The sequence below is a fragment of the Daktulosphaira vitifoliae genome, unplaced genomic scaffold, assembly GCF_025091365.1.
Source record: "Daktulosphaira vitifoliae isolate Bord-2020 unplaced genomic scaffold, ASM2509136v1 Scaffold_3, whole genome shotgun sequence".
NCBI classification, from domain to species: domain Eukaryota; kingdom Metazoa; phylum Arthropoda; class Insecta; order Hemiptera; family Phylloxeridae; genus Daktulosphaira; species Daktulosphaira vitifoliae.
In genome coordinates, this window is record NW_026099574.1 from 36848739 (window position 1) to 36862068 (window position 13330).

Genomic DNA, 13330 nt, shown 5'->3' on the forward strand with positions numbered 1-13330 from the left:
GCCAGTCAACAAAGGAAAAATTTCTTAAAAAATTCCCAACCAAATTTTGTTTTATTAATAGTTGAATTAAAATATGTATAAACATACTAATAGTCCTCATTGATTGAAATTGAGCTTTTTTTTACAGCCTCGCAAAAGTTCAAAAATATTTTTTTAATTTTCTCAAAAAAATATTTAATTTACAAAAAAAGTTTCGTACAAAAGTTGTTTAAAAGACAATTATAAACAAAAAAATTATCTTATATTTTTTCATTTTAACAAATATTTTTCGAGTTACATTACATTTATTATGAGTATTAAAATTTATATTCCATTTTTTTCATTGTACGGTTGCTTTTTATCATGTTCNTTTACGGTTACTTTTTATCATGTTATACTTACATTAGACACAATGTTATAAATGCATATGTGTGTATGTGTGAGTTTATTTATTTATTGTATCATTAAAGTGTAGTGTATATTGAGATACAACCGATAGAGTAGGTAATTGATTTGACGCTATATTATTTAAACCCAACTAAACGCTAAATTGTACATTCCGAAATAACAATCATATTATGTCAATTGCCACCGGAATATCTGGTAATATTTTTCTTTTTCTTTGCCTTAATCCCAACTACTTGGGGTCGGTCACCCTTATCCTAAGATTCCACTTGACACGATCTCCCACATCTTCTACGCTCACATCAGCTGTCCTCAAATCGCATTCAATAGCATCCCTCCATCTCTTTTTTGGTCTTCCTCTATCTCTTCTTCCTTCAACATTCATTTTTATAACTGTTCTTACAGTTTCCGATTCTTCTCTCCTCATAGCTTAACTAAACAATCTAAGTCTATTTTCTGTCATCTTATCCACGATTGACGCAACACCTATACTTCCTCTTATATGCTCGTTCCTTATCCTATCTTCTCTAGTCACTCCACTCATCCAACTAAGCATTCTCATCTCTGCTACACTTATTCTCTGCTCTACTTTCTTATCAACCGCCCAACACTATGAACCATACATCATAGCTGGCCTCACAATTTTATACTGAACTTTAAAACTATAATTAGTATTTATTCATATATTATATTTTAAAATCAAAGAACTACTAATCAGGATATAATTAAAGAAATAAGAGTTCATGTTGCTTTTAAAATATTTCACCAATTTCTCTAAAGGAAACACTATCTACAGATTTGCATCGAAGCGTTTCTTATGATAGTGATTTTAATCACTGTCAGATATCATCTATACTTGTCCCATCTATGCCTCGTCCACACTGTGTCTCGACCCCACTGTGCAACCGTTTTTTTAAACAATAAATTGATTGGTTTTTGTAGTTAAAGTACATCATTAAAGTTAATTAAGAATAATTTAATTGTAGAATATTTTTAAACACCAAGAGTTACTTAGAAATAATTACTATGATTTCTATTTATGTGATGTATTACAATATAAATGCAAAAAAAATATTGAGCTTTTCTGATAAATTTGCAGTAAATAATAATTATAAAATTTCCTGACTGCATATTAATCTTAACAATACTATTTTATAATTCTTATAGAATTTTCTATTTAATTATATAAACTTTAAACTTGAACTTGAGCTATAAGTTATAGAAATAAATTCAACTTTTTTTTTATTATACACTTTCAAAAAACCAACTTTAAAAGACCAAAAAAATAAGTAAAAAATAATCTATTGCACTGATTATTTTTAAATTATTAAAAATCAAAATGTCTAATAATTCAAAAACAATTTTTTTTTAGTTTTTAATTATTTTTTTCGTAATTAATCATTTCAAAATAACTATTAATGATTTCTATTTAACTCTTGGTGTTTAAATTAATTATACAATTGAAATATTAAGAACTATTTTACTTATAGTTATATCCTATAGTTTTTAACTAATTAGTAATAATATAAAAAATTATTGGTGATAAAAAAAATATAATTGCTGATTTGAAATTAGTACGAAATAGTATTGAATAATGAAAGTAAATTTTTGACTCTGGTAAAAAATTTTTGCTGACCATTTATTCATAATTAACAAAACATAATTATCTGAAAAATTTTGTGTAAAGCCCTTCAATTTTTATACACGTTTGTCATAAATTCAATAACTACTTTATAATTTTTTGTAAATTCTCCGAAAAATACCAAATTATTAAATATCAATCTTATACTAATTTAATTGCTATAATAAATATTTATTCATATATTACATTTTTTTAAATCAAAAAATTACTAAACAGGAATAATAAAAGAAATAGGAATTCATTTTGCATTTGGTATAATCCACCAACTTCTTAAAATTGAACGCTATCTATAAATTTGCATTGAAGAGTTTCTCGTGATAGTGATTTTAATAACTGTTAGATATCATCTATATTTAAAATTTAAACTAATTTAAAGCAATTTAAACTTTAAATTGCTTATTTTAACTAGTGAAAACAACAAACAGTTGCCGAATCGGCAACACTTGTGTCTTTCACGGTTAGAGCACCAGGTTCGAATCCACCTGTGGCAATCAATATTTTGCATTTTTTTTAAGTTAGAAAAATTTTTAAATTTTATGATTTTGAAAATTCTCATTTAGATTCATTAACTTCCATAAATATCAGAGATCCCATCACTTTAGTCTCCCCTCGTGAGAAGAAATTTCTTATTCATGTTAATATTATTTTACTATGTGTTTCTTTTTGTGGCTGTGATTTATTTTTCCAACCCTCAATTAACCTACTTTTTCAACGATATGTCAAATGATTACAATTCGTAGTTAGTTGAAAATATTACCCTCAACAATTGAAAGAAAATCCCTTAATCAAATAAAAAGTACCTTTATCTATTAACAGCTTTATCCATACAAACAATTAAAATGATTCATTTCTAGTATTTTTAATGTATTTATAAGATATTATATAATAAAAGTATTCAACTGCAAAAGTAAATAATTTTACTTTGTAATTTATTAATTTTTAACACTATTTGTGTTACCAATAGTCTATAACATTCTAAATTAAATAAATAGTAGCTTTACCAGCTAAAAATGAAATTCTATATACACATATTTATTTAATATAACAAATTATGAGTTTGTAGTTAATTGTTTAAAATATTATGAATTATTTCTAAAACTTTGTTTATTTGGAAATATTTGTATGTTTTTAAATCTTTAATTATTAATCAATTGATTTTTTTATTATTATATATAAATCATAGTTATAAATGGAATAAATTATTTAAAAAACAAGTTTAATAATAAAATAAAAAACAATAAAAACTCGTAAATATATAAATGTATCTCTTAAATAAAGGTAAATTACATTTAAAACTAATTTTTTGAATAGGAGGGAACCCCCTTTTTTATATACTTATTGGAAGATACTAAAGTTTTGCAAAAATCCTTCTTAAAAATATTTATAGTTAACAACAATTAAATTTTATATCATTTATTAGCTTCGATGTGAAGATGAATTCATTTTACTATGATGAGTTTTTTTTGTGTCTGTTACCACTCTTTCTTAGCTCTCACCGAACCAATTTCTTTTAACGATACGAAAAAGATCACAAATCGTATCTAGTCGAAGATAGTACGCTCAAAAATTGAAAAAATTTCCCTCGTTCCTCTTAAAAGTAGGAAATCTCTAAAAAAATACATATAGAAAAAAAAACCTTTTTCAACTTAATTTTAGGACGTGTTCCGGAAATACTGACACTTTTCTATATTTATACATGTATATATTTATTCATAAATTACACTTATATATCATAAAACTTGTAATCAGAATATAAATAAGGAAATAGGACTTCATGTTGATTTTGGAATAAACCATCAATTTTTTAAAATTAATCATTTTCTACAGTTTTGCATCGAAGCGTTTTTTATAATAGTGATTTTAATCATTGTCAGATTAAATCTATAATGGACCCAACTATGCCACGTCCCCCCTATGTACTAGTTTTTTTTTTATTTAAATCCCTATAATTTTTTTAAATATTTTTAACAACTTTATTTCTTTTAATTTTGTATATTTTACATAGTTATGAAAAAAGGGGTGGTTGGGGATCACAGTGATGCATCCATTGATATTTATGAGAGCTAACTGAATTTAACGGAAATTGAATAAAAAGTTAGATTTATTTTTAATTTTTGCCATCCGTCTTCTCTGTTGAAATTCTCTGGACAGTTTTCGATTTCTATTGCCTCTTTTACATTCGTTTGCCAAAATAAGTTTCTTTGTTTAGTATTTTTACTTTATCCAATTGGATGTCATGTCCTTTGTTTTTAGCGTGTTCGGCTTCACAAGAATAAAAGAACACGAAAAATACGTGGATTACCAAAGGACAGAAAAATCCGCAGTATATAAGCAAAACTTGGTTACCTTTCATACACCAGACAAAAAGAAAATCAACTAACAGCACTGAAAACATTTCAATACAAGAAAAAGTTGCTATCAACGTAATGGAAATCTGTCGGTGCAGAAAAGGAAGACCAAAATGCTAAGAATGTCAAAAACAACAACAATAAACAAAAACAAAGTCGTCAACAAAAACATCAGCAAATCAAGATACCGTAAACAACATAAGTCATAAACAGATATGATAAACAACTAACGTATAAAAACAGACTGATAACAAGATAAGCCGCTAGTATAGTTTTAGCCACCGAGCAGTAACTATCGCTCCAAAGATGGACTCTGCAATGAGTCCGAAACGTCAGCAATCAACTGCAAACATGGATAAATCCTCAAGCTTTTCAAATAATATGGCAATCCATGAAAGTTTCAACACATTCACAACGATTTTGAAATTTAAATAAGCTTGAATTGTTCTTAATTTTTTTTTCAATAATGGAATAATATTATTTAATATAATATTTTTGCAGTAATAGACCCAGATTTAAATATAGAGGTCTTCATTTAACATTTAATTTCTTTTTACCTATGTATTAAATTTACATATGAACAAGACATAGGTGGAAAATTGCTTATTTTGGATTTATTAATTATAAGAGTAGAGTAGGAACTAAATTTTGAAATTTATCGAAAAAATACACACACGTTCAGGTTAGCGTATCTAATGAGCTTTGGCCCCATACTGAAATCCTTATTTGGAAAAAATTGGAGAATTATGCATCATTACTTTGTTTCCCAAAAATATCTGCTTATTAGTTGGAACATCAAAAATGCGGGGATAAAGGTTCATGACCAATGATGTCAATAGAATTTATTAAACTTCTAAGAACCTTGGTACTTTAAATAAACACAAAAATGTTTAAATACAAAACTCAAAACGCAGTTATATAGAACTTAAATTTTTTTTATTCAAGTTGTTCTTATTTGTATAATAGAATTGTAGTAAAAATAAATATGAATTAATATGAATTATTTAGAAATTAATTCGATTTTATTGATTATTTTATTCATAAGTTAATATATTGAAGAGATTAAAAAAAAAATTATAACGCTATATATATATTAGGGTGTCCCTTATTTTGAAAATTTTAGAAATTCTTCGGGCTCACCCCCCAAATTTGTGTGTATACATATAAAAAGTGGCTAAAAAAAATTCAGGCCGATCAGATAAGTTTAACCCGTGCCGACTTGGGGTTGAAAATTGGCCAAAAGGGGTACTTTTATAGTTTTTAGTAATTAACTAGTAAATTAGCGCGTTCACAAAAAAAAATATAAAAACTAAATTGTAGATCTAATTGTTTTGGATAAATTAAGTCCTTACAATTTTTCTTTTAAATCCATCAGTTTTCTAGAAAAATGTCAAAATACATAATATTTCGTAAAATTGCCGAAATTAGCATATTTACGAATATTTCATCATATATGACGAACCATATGTGATACGACCTAATATTTCATACGAAAATTGTTTAAAATTAAATTTTAAGAAATACCGGTAATAAGTACAAATTTCATTGAACCGATAGTTTTATTGCTATAGCTGAAATAACTCGATCATATTACGATTTTTACTAAATATATGAATTTCATTGCTAGATTCTGTTAGTTATCATCTGGTACATTATAACACTTATCGTACAAGTACGGCGATAATACTATGGTATGACTGGATTAATGTACTGTTATTATTTTTATATTATAAATAACTCTAGAAATCGTAAATTTATTACAAATCGCAGCAATAGGTATAGTGAACTCATATTTATACCATTTTAGTCGCTTACGTCGACTAAAATCCTAAATAATAGACTTCCTGGTCGAATTGGTTGTCTAGGTGGCATCGACCAAAAATTACAAGAGAAAGAAGAAAGATCTAAAAAGCGTCAGATTAGGGAAACAGAAAGGCTTAGTGAATACCAAGTAGCCGGTCCATCTACTTTATATTCTACGCAAAGTATACCTTATTTATCAGATGATATAATTATAAGTTCTTCTTCATCTATAGAATCTGAGAATGAAAAATCTTTTAATGTTTTAGCAAAACAGAATAAAAGGGGTCAAACAAATATCATAACACCGAAACTCGTAGCTGCGTTAGATCGATGTAAAATAAGCGCACGAGACGCAGTTTACATTATTCAAGCAACAGTTGAAGTTTTAGGTCATGACGTCGATTCTCTTATTATAAATAAATCTTCAATACATAGATGCCGTGATGCTATGCGAATTGAACGAGCTAATTTAATAAAAAAAATTTTCAAAGTTGTCCTCCTATGTATGTCACTGTTCATTGGGATGGAAAGATTTTACCAACTTTAAATGTAAAAGACTCGGGCATTAATAGGTTACCAATTGTGATAACTAGTAAAAATCTAGATTTATTAATTGATATACCGAAACTGGAAAAATTCGACGGGATATGAACAAACTAATGCTGTTTATTGTGCGTTAGACGATTGGAGCTTATTAAATATTGTCCAAGCTCTATGCTACGATACCATCGCATCTAATATGGAACGTTTAATAACATTTTTGTGTTTATTTAAAGTACCAAGGTTCTTAGAAGTTTAATAAATTCTATTGACATCATTGGTCATGAACTTTTATCCCCACATTTTTGATGTTCCAACTAATAAGCAGCTATTTTTGGGAAACAAAGTAATGATGCATAATTACGCGAGTTTTTTCCAAATAAGGATTTCAGTATGGGACCATACAAGAGTTATAAATTATTTCAACAAGACATCGCTAAAAAAACTTAGAAATTTTCTTATTTTATCTTTTCTATTTAAGTTATTTCATAATAAAATAAACTGTGGAATTTTATTGGATAAGCTTAACTTAAAAATAAATACCTTTAATAATAATGACAATAAGTTTTTTTTTTTTACAAAATATTAATTCTAATTATTCTATCACCTCTTCAGCAAATGTTTTAGTGTTAGTTGGTAATTTAGCTCATCTAAATATTTTTGACTATATTATTAGTGATATTATGTGCTTCTACTATTAAATTTATATATATTATGATATTACTCTTACTATACTCCTACTTGTAATTATATAAATATATTTTATATATCTCCGCTAATTTTTATAGTGTTTAAACAAATGTTGTTATTATTCTTATTAAAACTGCTGTAATGATAAATATATTTTGCAAATTAAGTTTTTCTCTGTAAGATACTAATAAATATTGTCGTTTATAAGAAAATATAAATTTTTTTATGGAATTTTGATATCCAGTTTTTTTATGGTACTTTTTCCGGATAATTTTTTCTCAAATACTTACATATAATATAAATAAACACAATAAATATAATGTAAATAAACTTCTTTATGTCATTTATTCTATTTTTGTCTTAAAATATACAGATTTCAATAATAAAATATAATTATATTGAAATAAGTAGGTTGTTCCTGTCTTCTTTTCGCTCTCTTTTGCACTTTATATTACATAATACAGAATCATAATTATGGTAAAAGTTCAATTTTTGTTGAGCTTCTCGAATCGAAATTTTGACAATAGTCCAAGACTGAAAATTTTTGGGGTCCATGAATTAATGAAGTTGGAAAATTCTAAATATATGAAGTAAATAAAAAAAATATTTAGTAAATTGATATTCGAAGTATTAATAAATTTAATATATTAATTAATATTAATAATATTTAATATTATATATTAAATAATAACAATTAACTGATGAATAAATTACCGTCATAATTAATTTTCCCGTCATTGTCAATATCATATACCTTGATTTCTTGAAATAATTCATCGAGAGATTTACTAGATAGTTTAGGTTGTTTATTTTTTATCATCATTTGTAGCTCTTCGATGGAAACGAATTTATCATTATCAATATCAGCATATTGAAAAATTGTTTTCTGAATTTTTTCCATTTCATTAACAACTTCTTTGTATGCTATTAAATTTTTATCACAGTTTTCTAGTATTATTTTGACTAGAATAATTAAAATTTAAGAAACTTTAATTTTAATAGTATATAAAATATAATTTGTGGGTAATTTATCTTCGAATAATTAATACTTTATTAATTGGTTCTGCATGAAGCAATTATTATTATTTTTAATAACTACACTGATCAACAAAATGAAACTTTTTCTCATCATTAGTTATAAAAATATACTTATTCATAATCAATATTTCGCACCAACTTGAAATCTGCAATTAGATTTTTTTCTCTCACCTCTAGATTTTTAACACACGATAAAACTGTTTTAATCTAGTTTGATTTTTGTATATTTTGTGTCACTGATGTGTTTTTAGATTTCATTTTAATCTATATTTTATTTAAAAAATTTTTCTACCTTCAACAAATTGCATAAAATTTTTTGAGTGTATTATACAACCATTTTAACATTTTTTTAATTTAGAATTTGGTTAGTATTGCACAACGTACTGAACTCACGTATATGTATTTTTTTTTATATTCTTAACAAATTGCTATTATAATACGCTCAAAAATTGATTTGCAATTTATTGCGCGAGAAAAAATATTTCAATACATATAAATATGCTCTTATAAATTTGGGACACCTGTGTTTACTTTACAACAATGTTGAGATTTTAGCATAAATTTACTATTAATAGTAATTATATAAATTCTGACCAAATATTAATCTAAACAATAATATATTTAAATTCTCATAAATTTTCTATTTATTGATGTTAAGGTTTATTTAAGGTTGTAAGTTGAGCCAAAAAATCACCTTTAAAATACTAAAAAAATAAGGTAAACATGTTATATTAAAAATTTAAATCAATAATAATTTGGAAAATTTTTTTTTTTTTTTATTTGTAATTCCTTGTTTTTACTGTGTAGTAATTATTTTAAAAAAATAGAGGCGCTAGAAAATATTATACTTGTAGATTTAACGCGTAATATTGGTTCAGAAAAGTATTTTTATTTTTGATGAACATTACTTGTTTTTCTTTGTTATTATTTATACAGTAAATACTATAATACTTACATAGTAGTTTAAAATGATTAACGAACTCTTCATAGTTTTTGTAATCATCATTATTATCTATATCTTTAAAAATATTTGAATCGTATGATTTATCGGAAACAAAATGGTACAAATTTAAAAGACGTTTTTGAACTTCTTGCAATGTAATCGCGTTCGTCTAAAATATAAAAAAAAAATGATAAAAATATGTGGATATTATATACATACAAGATGATTTTTTTATCATAACCCACTCAATTACTTGCCGAATATACATTAATATATGTATATAATTTAAACATTTTTTTTTTATTTTCTTTAGTTACACATGAATTATTAACTATTTAAAACTTTTCATATTCATCCCTTTGGCCTTGTTGAAATGTTAAAATGTTTGAGTTTTTAATTTAATAGTAAATGGCATTTGANAGGGGGTCAACTTTGTTTTTTTAAATGGTAACACATATTATTAATTTAATAAAATGTTTGAGTTTTTAATTTAATAGTAAATGGCATTTGAATTTTTAATATAACTTTATTAGCTTATTAGATATAAACATTTAAAGTTTCAAATGTTTATATTTAATAAATGAATAAAGTTATGTTAAAAATTCAAATGCCATTTACTATTAAATTAAAAACTCAAACATTTTATTAAAATAAAAATATGTGTTACCATTTAAAAAAACAAAGTTGACCCCCTTACAAGGTATAAGGGATGAACTTAAAAAGTATTACTTAGTTAATAATTCAAGAATAATGTGTAACTAAATATAACCAAAAAAATGTTTAAATATATTTATTCTGTAAGTAATTGAGTGGGTCATGATAAAAAAATCACATTGTATATAAATAAATTAAATATATTTAAGCCTAAAAAAACTAGCACAACAAAATTGAACTTCAGTATTCTTGTACCAAGATATATACCAGATTTTTAGATTATTTTTAACACCTTAAACTCAAAATTATTAAATCATTAAGAAAATCGCGACTAAAAACTGCCTAAATATAAACAGTCACTGCTCACATTGAAATGTTGATTATTTCAATATAAATATAAGTATAAACGTAAAAAATATTTCAATTTTATATTTATTCTGCGAATAATTTAATGATTGTTGTTAATATCAAAGCGTACATAGAAATCGAGACACCTATAAAGCCCAACCTAAACATTTTAAAAGTTTTAAATGAAAAAAAATTAATTTGAATGTATTAAATAAGATGGAGATTCTAAATTGATGAAGATAATTTAAATTATANAATCAATGATATATTTATCAATATGATATTTTTTTTTCTTGTCTTGAACAATAATTATTTATAAGAATAGTTATTTTGTTCGTATTAATAAAACATTATCATATACCCTTGATAAAATTTCTCTTTCAATTTTGATTGAGGTTTTTCTTTGGGTGTATATTAAAGATAACAAGTTAAGTGAAAAGTAATATAATTATTGAGTATACTAAGAGCCAGTGATGATAAATTCGGCAATTAAGTTTTAAATGATACATCATTCCTAAAAATAATAATGTTTCATTGTAAGTTTTTAAAAACATATTTAAAAATTACCTTTGATGTAAATTGTATAAGTAGAACAATTGAAATAAAATAGATCACAAATTTGAAATACATTATTTTTCTTTAAATTCCTTGTATGTTTGTCAAATGAATAATTTTCTAATGATATTTTTTTTTTTAATAGCGTCTATTTTATTCTCTCGAAAATGTATTATTACATTATTCAAACATGAAGTAATTTTATTAGATATTCATCAAAAATAAGTATTATTAATAAAAATAAACAGCCATAAGAAAACTTAATGATTATGATCACATGATTATGATCACGTGATTATGATCAAATTCCTTATTTCTTTTTCTGCGAATTAACACATCTATAATGCATCGATATTTTTACCAGNATTCAATTTTATATTTATTCTATGAATAATTTAATGATTGTTGTTAATATCAAAGCGTACATAGAAATCGAGACATCTATAAGGGCCCAACCTAAACATTTTAAAAGTTTTAAATGAAAAAAAATTAATTTGAACGTATTAAATAAGATGGAGATTCTAAATTGATGAAGATAATTTAAATTATATTTTATAAAATAAGTTTTTTGTCTTCAGAAAAACAATTAAAGAATTGATTAGGGCCCTTGTTTTTATAAGTGTCTGAATTATTGTGAAAATCTATCAAACCTACACCCAGAGAAAAACCTCGATCTATATAATAAATTCATTGTTCAATTTGATAAATATATCATTACTATTAAATCAATGATATATTTATCAATATGATATTTTTTTTTCTTGTCTTGAACAATAATTATTTATAAGAATAGTTATTTTGTTCGTATTAATAAAACATTATCATATACCCTTGATAAAATTTCTCTTTCAATTTTGATTGAGGTTTTTCTTTGGGTGTATATTAAAGATAACAAGTTAAGTGAAAAGTAATATAATTATTGAGTATACTAAGAGCCAGTGATGATAAATTCGGCAATTAAGTTTTAAATGATATATCATTCCTAAAAAAAATAATGTTTCATTGTAAGTTTTTAAAAAACATATTTAAAAATTACCTTTGATGTAAATTGTATAAGTAGAACAATTAAAATAAAATAGATCACAAATTTGAAATACATTATTTTTTCTTTAAATTCCTTGTATGTTTGTCAAATGAATAATTTTCTAATGATATTTTTTCTAAAATAGCGACTATTTTATTCTCTCGAAAATGTATTATTACATTATTCAAACATGAAGTAATTGTATTAGATATTCATCAAAAATAAGTATTATTAATAAAAATAAACAGCCATAAGAAAACTTAATGATTATGATCACATGATTATGATCACGTGATTATGATCAAATTCCTTATTTCTTTTTCTGCGAATTAACACATCTATAATGCATCGATATTTTTACCAGCTTATTCTATTTTATTTTTTGTACAAAAAAAAAAGACCTTTCAAATAAAAAAAACCAAGCATAGAAATACTAGGTAAATACATAAAAAAACTTTATTGTGAATTGAATGGGCATATTATTAAATTATTATTATTAAATAAATAAATTTTATTCGTACGCTCAGATTTTGTTAATAATAATACAATATTTATCAATAACGGAAAGTGATATAATCATTTTCTTTAATTTTTACAAACCAAATACCATTGTGTAAGTAATCTTAGATAAAAAAAAAAAAACCAGGACAGTAAGGTCGCGGAACAGTGGCATAGTTTGGTCCAGTATAGATTTAATCTGACAGTGATTAAAATCACTATTATAAAAAACAATTCGATGAAAATCTGTAGATAGCGTTTAATTTAAAACAATTGGTGGTTTATTCCAAAAGCAACATGATGTCCTATTTCCTTATTTATATTCTGATTACAAGTTTTATGATTTATAAGTGTAATATATAAATAAATAAATAAATTTATCATAGCAATTAAAATTATTATGAAATGGATATTTAATAATTTAATATTGTAATTTTTTACAAAAATCGTATTTTTTCATAACTTTGATGTGTTGTTTTCACCATAAAAACAAAATAAAGTTCGAAATTTTTTTTCATATTGAAGTATATTACATAAGCTTTAAGTATAAATATAGAAAAGTATCAGTATTTTCGGAACATTTTCGAAAATTAAGTTTAAAAAAACCCAGCACAGGGGGGTCGCTGCACAATTGTGACGTGGCATAGTTGATTCAAGTATAATGATATCTGACAGTGATTAAAATCACTATCAAAAATAAACGCTTCGATGCAAATCTTTAGATAGTGTTTAATTTTAAAAAAATTGGTGTTTTATTCCAAAAGCTACTTGATCTGCTGGTTCCTTATTAATATCTTGATTAAGATAAAGTATGTCGAATGAAAAAGGGTTTATTAAAAAATATTATTTCTCATAAAAAAATT

At 24.3% G+C, this 13330-nt stretch overlaps 1 protein-coding gene across 3 annotated transcripts in view; it reads right to left on the reverse strand.

Moving 5' to 3' along the window:
- Positions 1-7722: 7722 nt before the first annotated feature.
- The window catches only part of LOC126901535 (uncharacterized), a 7649-nt gene continuing 2041 nt past the window's right edge, over positions 7723-13330 (reverse strand). The window contains exons 1-4 of one of the 3 annotated variants that reach the window (XM_050678036.1): positions 11982-12115; positions 9401-9557; positions 8122-8370; positions 7723-7984 (exon numbers count right to left, since the gene is read on the reverse strand). In XM_050678036.1, coding sequence (XP_050533993.1) covers positions 7893-7984; positions 8122-8370; positions 9401-9557; positions 11982-12044 — 561 coding nt within the window. In that variant the 5' untranslated portion in view covers positions 12045-12115 and the 3' untranslated portion in view covers positions 7723-7892. Of the gene's footprint in view, positions 7985-8121; positions 8371-9400; positions 9558-10957; positions 11092-11981; positions 12116-13330 lie in introns of those variants that run through there. The other 2 variants (XM_050678035.1, XR_007703057.1) reach the window with 2 other exon arrangements.